General features: G+C 44.8%; 1 protein-coding gene across 1 annotated transcript in view; it reads left to right on the plus strand.

The window, feature by feature from the left end:
• The window catches only part of LOC100656678 (guanylate cyclase 2G-like), a 59,090-nt gene that overhangs the window by 7,528 nt on the left and 34,700 nt on the right, over nucleotides 1-16,862 (plus strand). The window contains 9 exon segments of the mRNA XM_064269902.1: nucleotides 2,161-2,484; nucleotides 3,886-4,132; nucleotides 4,135-4,233; nucleotides 5,701-5,810; nucleotides 8,878-9,063; nucleotides 10,499-10,643; nucleotides 12,620-12,755; nucleotides 15,874-15,932; nucleotides 15,984-16,036. Of these exon segments, the coding sequence (XP_064125972.1) occupies nucleotides 2,161-2,484; nucleotides 3,886-4,132; nucleotides 4,135-4,233; nucleotides 5,701-5,810; nucleotides 8,878-9,063; nucleotides 10,499-10,643; nucleotides 12,620-12,755; nucleotides 15,874-15,932; nucleotides 15,984-16,036 (1,359 nt within the window).

A 16,862-nucleotide genomic window follows, 5' to 3' on the forward strand; every position in this document is an offset into this window, starting at 1 on the left:
TACATGATCTCGTTGTGTCTTTATAACATCCTCCTGAAAGGGACATTATTATGCTTGTTTCGAAGACGAGGAAACTGAGTCATAGATTTAACTACCCAAGGCCTGATAAGCCATCTGGTAAGCATCTGAGCCAAAAAGATCCATGGAATTCTGCCTGTGATTAGAATGAGGAAGTTTTTGGACTCAGATGATTTTGCAAATTGCCTTTAAGATGTCCTAACAGAGGAGTGAGAGAAACCGAAGCTCAGCGAAGAAGTTACGGTGCCTTTGGTTTGGAGAAAAGCAACCTCCATCTCCAGCTTGGAAATGCCCTCTGAGGTAGGCTGAGGCTCAGCAATCCCACCAGGGGCTTGTTACTAAAGGAAGGTAGGTAGGGAACAGCTGCTGACTGTGCTTTCTTTCCTCTCAGAGTTTCTCAAACCTTCAGGCACATAAAGATAGACAAACCAAATGAAACCCACTGCCATCAAGTCGCTTCCGACTCACAGCGATCCTATAGGCCAGAGTAGAACTCCTCCATAGGGTTTCCAAGGCTGTAAATCTTTACAGAAACAGACTGCCACGTCTTTCACCTGTGGAGCCCCTGGTGGTTTCTAACTGCCAACATTTCAGTTAGCATTCAAGCACTTTAACCATTGCACCACAAGGGCTCCTCCAATGATAGACAAGGGCCTGTCAAAATGCAGATTCCTGGGGCAACCCTAAAGCATTCTGGTTCACAGGGTCTGGAGTGGGGCCCTGGAATCTGTATGTGTACATCTGGAGAGACTGATGTAGGTGGTCCTTAGATCAAGCTTTGACATTCACAGCAAGTCAGTTGCGCTGAAATACCCCATCCTGAGATGAACGTGAGACACCAGCCCCTTCCCTGCCAGAAGTGACCCAGAAGAAAGTCCATGGGAGGTGGGAGTAGAGCCCTTTATATTAATGTGTCCGGCTGATGGGTGGGCCATCTTACCTGGAGATAGCAATGGCCTGCCGAGGGCCCTGCCATCCTCGTAATACTTAATAAAGGGCTGCCCCCAGTGCCTAGTCCTGACCAGTAGGAGGGTTATAATTCATGTATCAGCAAACTCTCCCTAGCTCCTGCTCCAGGTTCTTGGTGAGAAAACTTATTAATTCTCCTGGAATCCAGATTTCGGGGTCCATGGAGCTGGGGTGACCCATCCAGACTATTTGACCTTAGGTGTCCTTTTAAACCTTGAGCCTTGAAGAAACTGGTTTCCTAAAGTCACCTTTAGTCAAACAATAGCCTATTAAGCTGCGTAGTTGGGACAATTTTGCCTTAGGCATTGGGCTCTTTTGAAGAATTATCTATGTGCAATCAGTTTCCAGAAACAGAAACTCCAGGATCAGACTGGAAGCTGTGCTTTAGGGTAAATTGTTATTATAAAAACACCGTTCTGGCCCTGTTTCCATGACAACGTTGGTGGGGTAGAGTATAAGACTCTTAGTTTTTCTCATCTTCAGAACACTTTTGACTCCCTAATTGAAATGTTATACTGATTTGCAAATCATATACTAAATAAACTTCAATTATTTTCTATCATCGGCTTAATATGATTTTTATTTTAACATTGGTAAGCCCTCTCATATGATTATGAGTATGGCGCAGGAACAGGCAGTGTTTTGTTCTGTTGTACATAGGGTCACTATGAGTCAGAACCCAACCAGACAGCGCCTGATAACATCATATCGCTCTAGAGAAGATTCCCTTACAGTTTCATCACCATTTCACCGATCAGGAGATGAAAGCATAGAGTGTCCCAGGTCACACAACTGATAAGCAATGGGGTCAAAGTTTTACACAGGCCATCACTGGTGAAGAGGCACCAAGGGGTCTGATGACTTGCAGTGGTGTCACCAGATCGATAACCAGGGCCTCTCCCTGCCTCAGCCCTTTCCACAGTCTCTGTTGATTCTAGATTGTGTTAGAAGTGACTCTGAAAAGGGAGGGTTTTGATTAATTAACAGCACTGGATAGAAAGCAAGCTGTGGTCCTTAGGGAACTCAGGCACTGTCATATAACCTCCCGGCGTGAGTAGTCAGGAAGCTGGGCTGCTCAGATTTCTGCAGTGACACGGCTATTAGACACCTTCCAAGGCTCCCAGAATAGGTCATGAGGCCCCATGCAGCTCTGGTCTGTGTTTGGGGGTTGAGTGCCATGCTGGCCACCCACTGCTATTTTTGATGCTCTTTGCCAGCATGCTGGTGACTTGGCTTGAGGCTGCTAAACTCACTGTGGGCCTCCAGGCCCCCTGGAACATCTCCAATCCATTCAGTGTGCAAAGGCTGGGTGCAGGCCTCCAGATGGCCATCGACAAGGTCAACTCAGAGCTGGCTCACCTGGAAAACTTTAACTGGGCGCTCACTTACACCAACTTAGGTTGCAGTGCCAAGGAGGCCCTTACTACTTTTATTAACCAGGTCGAGAGAGAACAGATTTCTGCTCCATTTGGACCAGCATGCCTGGAAGCAGCAGAGGTAGAGTATACAGTCTTTTAGAAACTTTGACGGAGTTTCCATTGGGAGGAGGTGGCCTTAAAGATGGTGGTACAGATGCAAATAATCTCCTGACAAGGACTGTATTATTATAAGAATAACTGTGTAGTTCTTGGGTACCATTTCTTAGAGGTATAATCAGACCATGTATTTAGAACAGTTAACATTCTCTTTAAAGAAAGCCTTTGGAATCAATAATTGTTAGCTCACTCACCCTCTCTCTCCTTTCGTTGATTTTGTGAACTTGAGGTTGTATGCAGACTCTTATTATTATTTGTGCTAAGGTTGTCAGCCACATGACTCAGAAAAATTAAAAAGAAATGCTTGGTTTTAATTAGAAAACTATCATTTGTTTATGTTTCCCTTTGGTACACATAATAAATAATTCAGTGACGGTGAAAGCAAATGGGAAAAAGCAAAATATGACAGATTGCAATAAGCTAGAGCAAGAAAATGAGGGAAATGAAGGACCAGTATTTGCTGGCTAATGGGATTCAGTTTGTTGATGCCCTTGCATATCATATGATCTGAGAGGTGTTGATGGGAAGTCAAAAATAGTGCTCAACTGTCGTTAATGGTGGTACACTGTGGAGTTAAGTTACATTTGAATTTAAGTCTTGATTTCTCCTGGAATTCTCCATTGGATACATTCATAGCTGTCCAAATCCTACCCATTTTTCAAAGCAAGCTCAAATGTCATGAAGTCTTTTTTATCCCTCTATTTCTACCCTCTCCATCTCTAGTTCCCAAAACAGAAGCAATTTCTTTCTTCTCTAAACTACTATATGTCTATTGTCTATAAATCTCGAAGGGTGTATTTAACTCTAGAGCTATTTTTATATGTATTAACTCCTTTAAATGCAAGTTCTCCGAAGTTCCTTGTAAACTGTTGTTTCCTAATGAACAAGAAATAAGGAACGAATTCAGAAAAAATGCCTAAGAAAGTGAGCAGTGAGCAGTGGTTATGGGTGTGGGCTCTGGAACAAGATTGTCTGTTTCAAACCTGGCTCTACTATTTGCTACCCATTTGACCTTAGACAAGTAACTTACATCTCTGTGCCTCCATGTTTTTGTTTATAAAACCGGGTATGATAATACCTACTGCATAGAAATGTTGTTAAGAATTGAGATGATATATGTAAGCTCTTAGTACATTGCTTGGCAAATAGTAAGAGCTCAGTAAATGCTTGTTATTGTTATCCTTGTCCCCTGTGTCTTGCATCCTCAAATTGGATCTAACCTGTTATACTAATATTCCAAAAGAGAGGGCCCAGTATGACCCAAAGACTCACTGAATTCATGATCTATGCACACACTTCACTATGGGGTTTGAGTGTAGCAAAAACTCAATTATGGAAAAGCATCTTTTTGGTTACTTCCAAGGTTATTGGTTTGCTGGCCTCTGAGTGGAACATCCCCGTGTTTGACTTTATTGGGCAAATGGCAAAACAGGAGAACCACTTCTTGTATGACACTTGTGTGAAACTCATGCCACCTGTGCAGGAAATTGGTGATGTGCTCCAGAAAATTCTCCAGTACTTGGGTTGGAAACATATTGGGGTGTTTGACAGACACTTAGGGGCTTCCTCGTGGAATGGAGTAGGTGAGCCATGGAGGGTTGTAGAAAATAAACTCAAATCCCAATCACCATCACTGCCCGTGTGAGATACACCAACAATGATCCAGCCCTTCTTCAAGAGAATCTTAGGAACTTGTCATCATCTGCCAGAGGTGAGTAGGAAAGTCTTCTGTTGCTTATGTTTGAAAAGTCAAACTGGAAAAGCAAATTGAAAAACCCAAGAAATCTCAATTTTTCTAAGGGTGGTAAAAGCAGATGGAAATGATCCAAAATTAATGATACATATAACAATTCCCTTCTTCGGTCTACATCACCAAGAAAAAATTGTTTTTTGTCTAAAATGAAACTCCAGCTGCTTTCTCGTTATGATGCGCAGAGTAGGCTCTGGAAGCATGTTTCAGGTGGGCTGGGCCCTGGGCTTTGGTAGTTGTTCAGAGCAGGGGCTGTGTGCTTCTGGGCAAGTACCTTAACCTCTCTGTGCTTCAGATACCTTATCTGTAAAACAGAGACAGTCATCTTACCTACCTGATAGAATTATGAGGATTAAATAAGATTATGCCAGTAAAGTACTTAGCACCATGTCTAGACGAAGTACTTGGTCAACATGTGTTAACAATTATTTTGTTGTGGTGCTTATAAGACTCTACATTCTAGCATGAATTAGTAACTGGCTCCTTTCTGTTATTCAAATAAACTAAGGTCGGTCCAGCCTTGGGAATTTTGGACTGTGGATCCCTAAGCTGGAGTGCCATCTGCAGTCCCACCCCACCCCACGCTATCCTGTACTCTTTCCATGGGTAGCCTCCTCTCATCCTTCCAGACTTGGCCCAGAGTCACCTCCTCAGAGAGGCCTTCCTGAATCCTTGATGCAGAGTAGTTTTCCCTCCCCTGCTAGTATCCCAGCATCCTTGCCCCCTCACTTATTAGAATCTCAAGTGATCTCTTTTATCTGTTCACTTGTATATTGTCTGTCTGCTGGAATGTCAGCTCCTGGAGGGCAGGGGCCTTTCTGCCTTGCTCACTACTATATCCCGTGCCTAGCACTACTATATCCTGGTACATTTTCAGACCTCAGATAAACAGACTTTAATTTACCTAATTTAAAAAATTAGTTGCTACTTCATTTGCATGTCCTCAAAAAGAGGGTGGGTGTGTTTGGATGGAAAATAAGTACCACGGCCTCCTCCTTTTTTGCCCTCCCCTATCCCAACTCAGAAAGTCTGAGTGCCCCCAATTCCAAGTCCTCTGCAAATTCCTCCTACTGTGTGACTTATAAGTCACAAGCCAGGTCTGTTGATCTGATTTTTTTGAGTCAGTTTAACTAAAGAAACTAGAGCACAAAAATGCTCTCCAACTTTTTTTGGCTTGTACGCTGGGGGAACTGCAATGAAGACTTTAGCTCAGTAGGGCAAAATCTGCCAGTTTATATACTGCTGGTTTGCTTCAAGAAGTATACGCTCAGGGACAAGTTTAGGCATTCCAGTTTCCTAAAGCATGCTCAAGGAGAGAAAAAGCTCACGTCTCATTCAGAATGGCTTCAGGCTCAACTTAAAAAAATGTGTGTGCGCACCTGCACATGTGAGCAGGTGCAGTTGGCTGACTGTTCTCTCTTCTTACAGTTATCATCTTGATCTGCAGCTCACAAGATGCGAACTTGATTCTGCTGGCTGCAGAGAACCTGGGACTGAACACAGGAGAATTTGTCTTCATCATTTTGCAGCTGTTTGAGGTGAGTACTGATACCGCTCAGTAGCTCTGGTAATAACAGGTTTGGAGTGCTTGCTACGTGCCAGGGTGCATTAGCTCACTGAATGCTCTCTATAACCCTGCAAAGGAGGTGCTCTTATATCCACATCCTAAGGTCAGGAGACTGAGACTAAGCTGAAAGAACTTGCCCAAAGTTCTTTTGCACAACTAGTGAGTTGTTCTTCGCTTTTAGTTTTCTAACACCAGGTCCTTACACATTTCATTATAATGCTTTGTCTTCTCGAGCCACCCTTTGAAATCTTTTGTTCAGCTCTTTTACTTCATCATTTCTTCCATTTGCATTAGCTACTCTATGTTCAAGAGCAAGTTTCAGAGTCTCTTCTGACATCCATTTTTGTCTTTTCTTTCTTTCCTGTCTTTTTAATGACCTTTTGCTTTCTTCATGAATGAACAAATCTGTCTTGGATGATGTACAGCCAGAATGCTCCTTAGAAGTGAGGATGGTGAGACTTTGCCTCACTTACTTTGGACATGTTAACAGGAGGGACTAGTTCCTGGAGAAGAACATCATACTTGGTAAAGTAGAGGGTCAGTGAAAAAGAGGAAGCTCCTTGATGAGACGGATTGATACAGTGGTTCAAATACAGCAACGACTGTGAGGATAATGTAGGACTGGGCAGCACTTGGTTCTATTGTACATAGGGTCGATGTCAGTTGGAAAAGACTCGATGACACCTAACAACACCATTACACTTGATATTCCCAACAGCCTTTGAGATAGATAGTATTAGCATCCCATTTTAAAGATGGAAAAACTGAGGCTTAGATAAGTAGGGCGCCCTACCCAATACCTCAGAGTTCCCAAGTGGCATAGCTGATATTCCAAGCCAGTCTGCTGGACTCTGGACACTGAGCACCTCACAGTTCTGCCTTATGAAGTGCTTACTGGGTGCCAGGCCTGCTGTGAGCACTTTACATATTAAAACTCATCTCATGTACACAGTGACCCTATAGGGTTGACATTTTTATCATCCTCATTTTACAGATGATGAAACCGAGGCTCAGAGAAGATGAAATAGCATGCCCATGGTCACACAACTGGCAGTATATTGTTAGGTGCTGTCAAGTCGGTTCCAACTCATAGGGACCCTATAGGGAGAATTAATATTCCAAACCAGGTGGGCTGGCTTCAGTGTCTGTGCACGTAACCACCACTAGCAGGCACTGACAACACTAGCAGACCATCTACAAAGGCCACTTGCATTTAGTTGGGACTCACCGTATGTATTCTCCAGCAGTTTTCTCTCTCTAAAGTGAACTTGTTTTATATGATCATAAGAAGCTGAAATGAGGCAAAAGGGAGCAAAGGAAGATTTCTTTTCTTTTTCTTTGTCAAGTATTTCATATGCCAACAGTCTCAGGTTTCTTTGGGCGGCTTGCTGAAATTCTAAACATATGCTAAACTTCCCAGAGTGCCCTGCTGTCCACCCTCTTTCTCTTCATGTTTCTTCTCAGACAGATGAGAATAGGAGACAATGGGCTAAGTGTTAGTATTGGCAGAAAAGCCCTTCCAAGTCCCTTGTCACTTTCTTTCAAACCCTTGATGATCAAACTCCAGTTGGTTTATAGTGGCAGAGAGAATACAGAACTAAAAATATACCATTTACTGTCCATACAATTGAAATCCATGATGCTTTAAAAAGAATAGCATAAATTCATTCTATAGACGTCTTCCCAATATAGGTTGGGGGGGGGACTAAGCTGTAGAACAGCACTGTAGTGTGATACTATTTATGTAAAACACACATACCCACTTGCAGACAGACCCACACACCCACATGCAGACACACCCACCCACATCCAGACACATACCCACCCACATGCAGACACACACACGTCCACATCCAGACACACACACAAACCTACACGCAGTCACACACACACATGCACACACACATGCAGAAACACACATACACACACATTCAGACACACACACACCCACTTGCAGATACACACACCCACATGCAGAAACACACCCCACCCCCACATGCAGACACACCCACCCACCCACATGCAAACACACACATACCCACATGCAGACACACACATACCCACATGCAGACACACGCACACCGACGTGTAGACACACACACCCACATGCACATGCCTACACTCACATGCAGACACACCCACCCACCCATATGCAAACACACACACACCCACATGCAGACACACAGCCACATACAGATACGCACACACACACATGCAGACACACACATCTCTATCTATGCCTACAACTGTGTGGACATGTCAGAGTGGGAAAGGAGGCAGAGAGAGGGAAATCAGAGAAGGTTCTACTGTCTTTCATATACAGTAAAAGCTGCAAAAGCTGGGACCCACGTAAGGCAGAAACCTGTCAAAGAAAGCAAACTCAAATATTTTCCACCAATAGAGAGCGATAGAAAAGTGCACCCTGTCAAAGGCAGAAAACCTTTGAGACTCAGAAAAATAAGGCAGTCCCAGCAAGTTCCAGCTCTCAAGGGTTTCACTGTATGTATATATATACATGTATGTATACATATACAATGAATGGGCATTAATTTCATTATAGTAGTAATATAGATAATAATGGAAACCCTGGTGGCATAGTGGTTAAGCGCTACGGCTGCTAACTGAAAGGTCAGCAGTTCGAATCCACCAGGCACTCTTTGGAAACCATATGGGGCAGTTCAACTCTGTCCTATACGGTCACTATGAGTTGGAATCGGCTCAGCAGCAGTGGCTCAACGGGTTTATAGATAATAATGATAATAACAAAACACAAAACTGCAAGCAAAGTCAAGAATCAATAGTCCTAAATGTTTCACGTTTTTGCCACCTATTCTTAGCTGCTTGTAGCCCAAGATAAGTTTTTATTTTGTACTTATTTTTTGGTTTCCTATCCACTGCCTCTAGGCTAGCTAGTGGTCCTTGTGTGGCAGGTCTTTTGAAATCTGAGAATTGGAATGTGGTGGTTCAAATTCAACATTGACTTAACATGCCATTCTATTATTTCATACAGAAAGCCTACATTATGTCATTACTTTTAGGACAGCTTTTGGAAGGAGATATTGACAAATTAGAAGGTGACACACTTCCCAAAAGTCTATGAGTCAGTGTTTCTCATCACCCTCAGCTCCTACGGAGAAAGCCCTGGAGATGCAGGTTTCCAGAAACAAGTCTACCGAAGGCTGAGGAGGCCACCCTTCAACAGCTCCATTTCCTCAGAGGAGCAGGTCGGACACACAGGATCTTCCTCCCTCCAGCCTCCCTTTCCTGGAGGATGAGATATTTGTGTTTGGCTTTTGCATTTCTTCCTCTTAATCCCCCTCTTCCCTCACCACCACCCGCTACCTCCACTATGGACACACAAGCCCTTCCCCTTCCCCTGCAACACAAAATAAACAGCACTTTGCTGCTCTCTGGTGAAATCTGTACTCCAGGACCACAGATGGGGGACAAAGGTTACTGGATGAAAGGCCACATGGCCTTTGACTAAGAGACCTGGGCTCCCATCCTAGTTCTGCTATTTATTAACCAGGAGGCCTTGGAGTGAATTGCTTAACCTCCTTATACTTCAATCACTTCATTATAGGATGGGACTGATAATGGCATGAACCTTCCAGGCTGTGGGGTTGAGTATCTAATAACATGCTATACATGAAAGTAGCAGAGCAGATACTGGCAGGTGTTTGGGCCATGACAATGACCTTTCCAAGAAGGATTCCAGGACCAGGGGCCAGAATAGGGTGGTCAAGAATGTAGAGTAGAACAGGCCAAGGCAAGATGTGCTGGAGCAGGGAGAAGACAGTCAAGAGGGAGATGAGCAGCCAGTGGTGATCTGAGTATGTGTGGGGTGATGGGCAAAGTTCTGGCACCCCCAGAGAATCCCTTCCCAAGGCACCATCAGGCAGAGCTGAGATACTTCTGGCATGGGGCCCAAAGATGACAAGAGGCCACTGATGACAGGGGCTTTGATTAGGAGTTGGGGGTCTTATTTTGGATCCCAACACACAAGACAAAATGGTCAATCATCAAATATTTGTGAAGCCATCTATTAAGTGTGAGCTCAATTCCAGATGTGGAAGGGAGAACAGCACCTGGCACTTAGTAAGCACTCATATTTTGTTCACTAGACATGTAGAAGAGAATCAACACATATTTAAGGCCTACTATTTTTTTTTTTTTATGTGCCAGGTATTGCAGTAGGTACTTTACCTATTGGACTTCATTTTACAATCCTTTCACTCACCATTACAGTTGATTTTATCCCCATTTTATACATGAGAGAGCTGAGATTCAGAGAGGTTATAGAACTTGCCCAAATCTCAGAGCCAGTAATTGGCAGGAGGTCAGAATTCAAATCCAGTTTGCCTGGATCCAATGTCTACAGTCTTTCACTTAAGTCATACCGCCTCCCAACTCTGTCCTCAAAAGCTATTCCTGATTGAACTGAAAAAGGAGGCCTGAAGGGGAAAAGGGAAGACTGTGGTATCTAAGCTAATGGCCCGGGCCCTGGTGCATGGCAGCCCTCCCCTACTTGTTGGTTGGAAGAACAGGTGCTGTGTTACACCATGAAGAGGATGGAGAGAGATTCCTCCTAATTCGGTGATGACTGTGACTAAGGGGGCGTGGGCCTTCTTAAAGCCACACTTTCTTTCCTTGTTGAAGGTGAGCCCTTAATCTGCCTACCTTCACGACGCAGCCTTGCTCTATGCTCGGACTGTGGAGAAGATGATAAAGGCCGGGAAAGATTTCCGGGCTGGGAGGCAGCTGGTCCGCACTCTGAAGGGTTCTAAACAGGCTGTACTGCAGGGTAAGTGGTTTTGACTGCTGTTGGGCTTGGCTTTCTGAACTCAGGCCCGCTGCCCTGGCCCATGGTGCTTTGAGATGCCAGGCATGTGATTAAAGGCTTCTTTATGACTTGCCTCCCACTGAGCTACAGAATTAATCTTTCTCTTGGAGACTCTGGTCTTCTATGAGCGGTGATTGAGGTTAAACCTCTCAGCTGCCACAGTTAACTCATTCTTCTCTGCCTAGACGGCAGGTGGAGAGGCCACTGGGGCACTGTGTCCCTCTGGAAAGTCTCTCTCCATAACAGCTTTCAAACTGAATCCATCAAGAATGAAACTCAAGAGTGTGAGGCTTGCCTCCTGGGGTCATGCCCATGATCCTTCCACTCCTGTGTTCCCTGATGGGAGCCCTGAGCATGACTTGTGATATAGCAACCTTTAAAGATGGGATCCATCTCCATCATACTTTCCTCGCAGGGGTGAGTGTAGACTAGGAAGTGAGTTAACTTTGATCTCACTGTGGAAGATGGCCCACTGCTTTAGCCTTTCTATGCACAAGTCAGAAATTTGTCAGACAGAGAGAACACCTCCTACCGTATAGAATGGAGTCCCTGGGTGGTGCAAACAGTTAACGTGCTTGGCTGTTAACTGAAAAGTTGGCAGTTCAAGTTCACCCGGAGGCACCTTGGAAGAAAGGCCTGGTGATCTACTTTCAATCTGCCATTGAAAACCCTGTGCAGCACAGTTCTCCTCTGACCCGCATGGGGCCGCCATGAGTAGGAGTCTGTGCAATGGCAACTGGTATTACCATGTTGTTGTTCCAATCCATCGCAATCGTGTCTGACAGAGTAGAACTGCTCCGTGGCTGTCATTTTTATAGAAGCAGATTGTCAGGTCTTTTTCCTATGGAGCTGCTGGATGGATTCAAACCACCAACCTTTTGGTTAGCAGCCAGGTGCTTAACTGTTTGTACTACCAGGGCTCCTTGGTTTTACCATACATAATAATAAGAACCAGCATTTATCGAGGACTTACCTTGTACCAAGCTGTGTGCCAAGAGCTTATGTGTATTCTCACGCAACATGTTAGGCAGGTAGTATTACTATTCTTATTGTAATATAGGTGAGTAAACCGGGCGTAGAAAGGTTAAGTTACTTGTCCAAGATTACAATGCTTTTAGGTGGAGGAGCCAGGATTCCAAATATGCTGTTGTCGTTGTGTGCCACTGAGTTGATTCTCACTCATAGGGACCCTGTAGGACAGAGTAGAACTGCCCCATAGGGTTTCCTAGGCTGTAATCTTTAGGGAAGCAGATTGCCAGCTCTTTTCTCCTGCAGAGCAGCTGGTGGGTTCACACTGCAGATCTTCAGTTAGCAGCTGAGCTGCTAATCGTTCCACAACCAGGCCTCCTTGGATTCAGAATAAGACCTGCCTTTCTCCGAGGCTCCTGCTCTCCACGGCTGTGTGAAATATATCAGGTGCCTGGCACGTAGTGGGTGCTCATGATCTTTTCTTTCGCTTATCCACTTAATAAATCACATCCTAAAATGTGTCCTGTAATTTGAAGAGGACAGTCAAAGCCTGTTGTTTGGAGTTTTTACAGGCTTCATTCATGTTTACCCTATCAATACCCTTTGCAAATGCAAGTATTAAACCGCCTCCCTCCCCTCCCTTCCTTCCAGACCCTGATGCATTTGTTTTAAAAATATGGGGTCCTCCCTCCGGCTCTCAGTTTAATCCTCTCTGCCAGATCAATTTATTTCCTCTTTCCTGCCCTTTTAGAAATTCCTAATGCTGGCATAGATGACAGTGTGAAGGGCAACGAGGCCATTTAACAGAGTTCAAGTTTCCTCAAATGGCAGAAACCCCATACGTGGTCAATGGCCATTTGAGGGTAGAGGGAGGGAGTTCTGTTGATTTGAGTCAGCAGGTTGGTATTTTGAGCTCAAAGTTCCTCTTTGCCCTCTTTACTTTGTTCATTCAATCTCTCTTTTTCCAGGGATTACAGGCCCTGTGTTTGTGGACTCCTGGGGAGAAAAGCACATGGATTACTTGGTCTATGTCTTACGGAAATCCAGAAACGGGTCTGCTCTTCTTCCCTTCCTTCACTATGACAGCTATCAGAAAGTAATCAGGTACTGATGGGACGTATCTGTGAGCCTCAAACAGTTAACATGCTTGACTGCTAACTGAGAAGTTGGAGGTTCAAGTCCATCCAGGGAGGCCTTGGAAGAAAGGCCTGGTAATCTACTTCTGAAAAATCCACCATTTAAACCCTATGGAGTACAGTTCTACTCTGACACACATGGGGCTGCCATGAGTCGGAATCAACTGATGGCAACTGGTAGAGAGATAGAGAGAAATCACATTACAGAAGCTACCTGGGAGGGTGAGGGGTGGGCGGGAGGTCCTGCTGAGGCCGGGAGATACTTCCCAGCCATTTGGGATCCAGCTCCCAGAATCTGCCATCAAGTCGTCCCCCAGTGCTCTCTGAACTCATCATGACTGATGTTGGGCCTTTACAGAGACCTTACACTTGATGGTGGCTGAGGCTTGGCCACTTTAGATTACAGTTTAGAACACCGCACGCATAGCTGCTCCTCCACTGGGCCTGGGCCTCCTGTAATGCTCCAGCCTGGGCTGGTCCCCACTGGCCTTTTATCTTGGGGCTTCTTTACCCACACAGAGGCCCTGGGCCCAGAGCAGGTGATGGAGTACAGAGCCCCCACAGGGCTGGCAGTGTCAGTGAAACAGATTTACCTAGACAGCCTGATGCCAAAAAGGACACAGGGACACCAGGACCTGAATGCCATCCTGGGCTCCCCACCCCATGAAAACCCAAACCCGCTGCACTCCAGCTGATTCTACTCATGGTGACCCCATGTGTTAAAGAGTAGACCTGCTCCATAGGATTTTCTTGTCTGTAGTCTTTACGGAAGCAGATCTCCAAGCCTTTCTTCTGCAGTGCCACTGGGTGGGTTTGAACCGCCAACCTTTTGGTTAGTAGTTGAGTGCAAACTGTTTGTGTCACTTGGGGACCCTGGAAAAAATCTTTTTGTTCTCTTCTCTCAGCTATAAATCAATTAGAAAACAAAAAGGAAGCCTAAAACTTGATTCAATTTCTCATTGCCCCGCTGCAACCACCTCCAATTCAGATCAATTTGAGACTCCCTCTCCATTACTCTTATGGAATTTTAATGTACTGAAATGGGTCAGCCCAGGAAACAAAATAAACCAAAAACCAAACTCATTGCTGTCTAGTCAATTCTGAGCAACCTATTAGGACAGAATAGAGTTGCCCCACAGAGTTTCCAAAGAGCAGCTGGTGAATTTGAACTGCTGACCTTTTGGTTAACAGCCATAGCTCTTAACCACTGCACCACCAGGGCTCCATAGGAAACAAAATAATCATGGCAAATGTTGTTGTTAGGTGCCATTGAGTCGGTTCCAACTCATAGCGACCCTATGCACAACAGAAGGAAACACTGCCCGGTCCTGAGCCAGTCTCACAATCATTGCTATGCTTGAGCCCATTGCTGCAGCCACTGTGTCAGTCCTTTTCATTGAGGGTCTTCCTGTTTTTCACTGATGCTTTACCTTACCAAGAATGATGCCCTTCTCCAGGGACTGGTCCCTCCTGACAACATGTCCAAAGTGTGTGAGACGCAGTCTCGCCACCATTGCTTCTAAGGTGCATTCTGTCTGTACTTCTTCTAAGACAGATTTTGTTCATTCTTTTGGCAATCCATGGTATATTCAATATTCTTCACCAACACCTCAGTTCGAACATGTCAATTCTTCTTCAGTCTTCCTTAGTCATGGTCCAACTTTCACATGCATATGAGGCGATTGAAAACACCATGGCTTGGCTCAGGCTTGGGTTAGACGCACCTTAGTCCTCAGAGCGACATCTTTGCTTTTTAACACTTTAAAGAGATCTCTTGCAGTCAATTTGCCCAATGTAATGGGTCTTTTGATTCCTTTACTGCTACTTCCATGGCTGATGACTGTGGAACCACGGCAAATAGATCCCCAGTATTATAGGAACAGGCATACAGCACAGGCTTTGGTCTGTAAAATGTCAAGGTGGTATATAATGAGATTAAAAAAAAAAAAAAAAATTTTTTTTTTTTTTAATCTATATCAAGCCTGGGTGAGAATCCCAGCAACACTGAAGAATTGGCATGACCTCTTTTAAATCAAATAGGGACATGCTTTAAATCAAAAGATTGAGTTGGCTAGTCTACCTGGCAAGACGATATTGCTCTTCCGTGAATTAGATTATCTACAGGCTGGATTTGGAGAGTTTTGGTGAGATGGGAAAATAGGATATGTCAGTGAAAGTTTGAATTAAAGACCAAGGTCCACTTTTTGCAAATGACACGCATGTTTCAGTTGTCCCTGCCACACCTGAGGTAGCAACAACTAGAATAAATTGAGTGAGCTCTGTCTTTTGTATTTTTTTTTTTAAGACCCATGAGGAATTTCTTCAATATTACTTGGCCCCATGGTCCCCTTTCTGAAGACATACCTGGCTGTGGATTTTACAGTGAACTCTGTGATACGGAACCTTCTTTTACAGGTAAGTGTGGCTGTTTGGAGAAGGTAGCAGGAAGGGCAGCATTTCTTAACAGCAGCGCTATTGACTTCTGTGGCTGGATGATTCTTTGTTATGTGTGTAGGGGCTGTCCTGTGCATTGTAGGATGGTTAGCAGCATCCCTGGTCTCTATCCACTAGATGCCAGTAACATCCTTCTAGTTGTAAAAAAGAAAAATATCTCCAGACCTTGCCAAATGTCCCCTAAGGGGTAAAACCTCCCTCCTCCCCATTGAGAGCCACTGCTCTAGGGAAACATGACTCAGAAGCTTCATTTCTAGGGAAGAAGAATCCAGGCAGGGGAGGGTGCCAAGTGGTTAGGATAGGAGCCCAGGCCCTGGAAATAGATGGATCACGCCTAAAGAGATCACACAGTGTATGGTGGATCAAAGGTGGTGGTGGCGTTAGAAGTCGTCATTCTTATCAGCCTACAATATAGGTTTCTATGCAAAGGGGGAGGAAAGTACGGGTGCCATTGGAGCTGAGGGGTGGTCAGGGCAGGATTCCTGGAAGAGACGGCATCTGAGTGGACTCAGTGTAACTAAGCTGACTGGGCAGCTTAGGAGGCATCTGGTAGGCAAGGCCAGGCCAGGGATGGGATGTACTTCCTTCCACTGTTAGGCTGACCTGAGTAATTGTATGTCTCTACCTGCCAGGTGTGACTGCTGTGACTCTCGTGCTGATGATCCTGATGACTGTTTTAGGCTCTGCCAGCGTAGGTCTGATTTTAAGGGTACAGAGGGAAAAACGGCACAGGCAACATAAGGCATCTGGTGGCAAATCAATTACAAAGACATCATCATTCTGCCCCAGAACAAGGTGAGGCCGCACATGGTTCAGACATCTATTTTCTTGTTCACTGCTGGGTATTTTGGAAGGGACCACGTGTAGGAGCTTAGCAGAGCGGGAGGCTGACTCATTTATCAAGTGAGCACTTAACAAGGATGGAAATGGTGGTGGTTCTGTGGACTTCCATGCAGGAGACCTGGGTTTGATTCCTGGCCAATACGCCTCATGCATAGCCACCACCTGCCTGTCAGTGGAAGCTTGCATGTTGCTATGATGCTGAACAGCTTTCAGCAGAGCTTCCAGACTTGGACAGACTAGGAAGAAAAGCCTGGTGATCTACTTCCGAAAATCAGCCAACGAAAATCCTATGGATCCCAATAGTCCGATCTGCAACTGATTATGAGGACGGCCCAGGACTGGGCAGGATTTCATTGTTTTGTGCATGTGATTGCCATGATCCAGGGAAGGAGGTGGGAGGAGCGGACTCAACAGCAGCTAAAAACAACAACTTAATGAAGAATCTTGATACCTGGCTTCTGGTTCCATCCTGCCACTTACTTGCTGAATATTTCTGGGAAAGTCACTTAATCTTTCTCGGCCTCTGAATACATAAACGTTATTGGATAGTCTCTAAAATTCCCTTCAACTCTATTACTCTGTGGGTATAAGAACCCACATGTCCTCCTCAGATATTAAAGTGTCTCCTGGGAAGCGTTTATTTTCAAAACCACAGGAACTCCATTAATCCACAGATGACTTGTACATTGAGGTTCATTTGCTCAACGAACACTTGTTGAGCACCTACCGTAGGCCAAGCCAAGTGACAGGCATGGGCGTACAACCACAAAGGAGATGG

Source organism: Loxodonta africana, chromosome 16 (genome assembly GCF_030014295.1).
Source record: "Loxodonta africana isolate mLoxAfr1 chromosome 16, mLoxAfr1.hap2, whole genome shotgun sequence".
NCBI classification, from domain to species: Eukaryota; Metazoa; Chordata; class Mammalia; order Proboscidea; family Elephantidae; genus Loxodonta; species Loxodonta africana.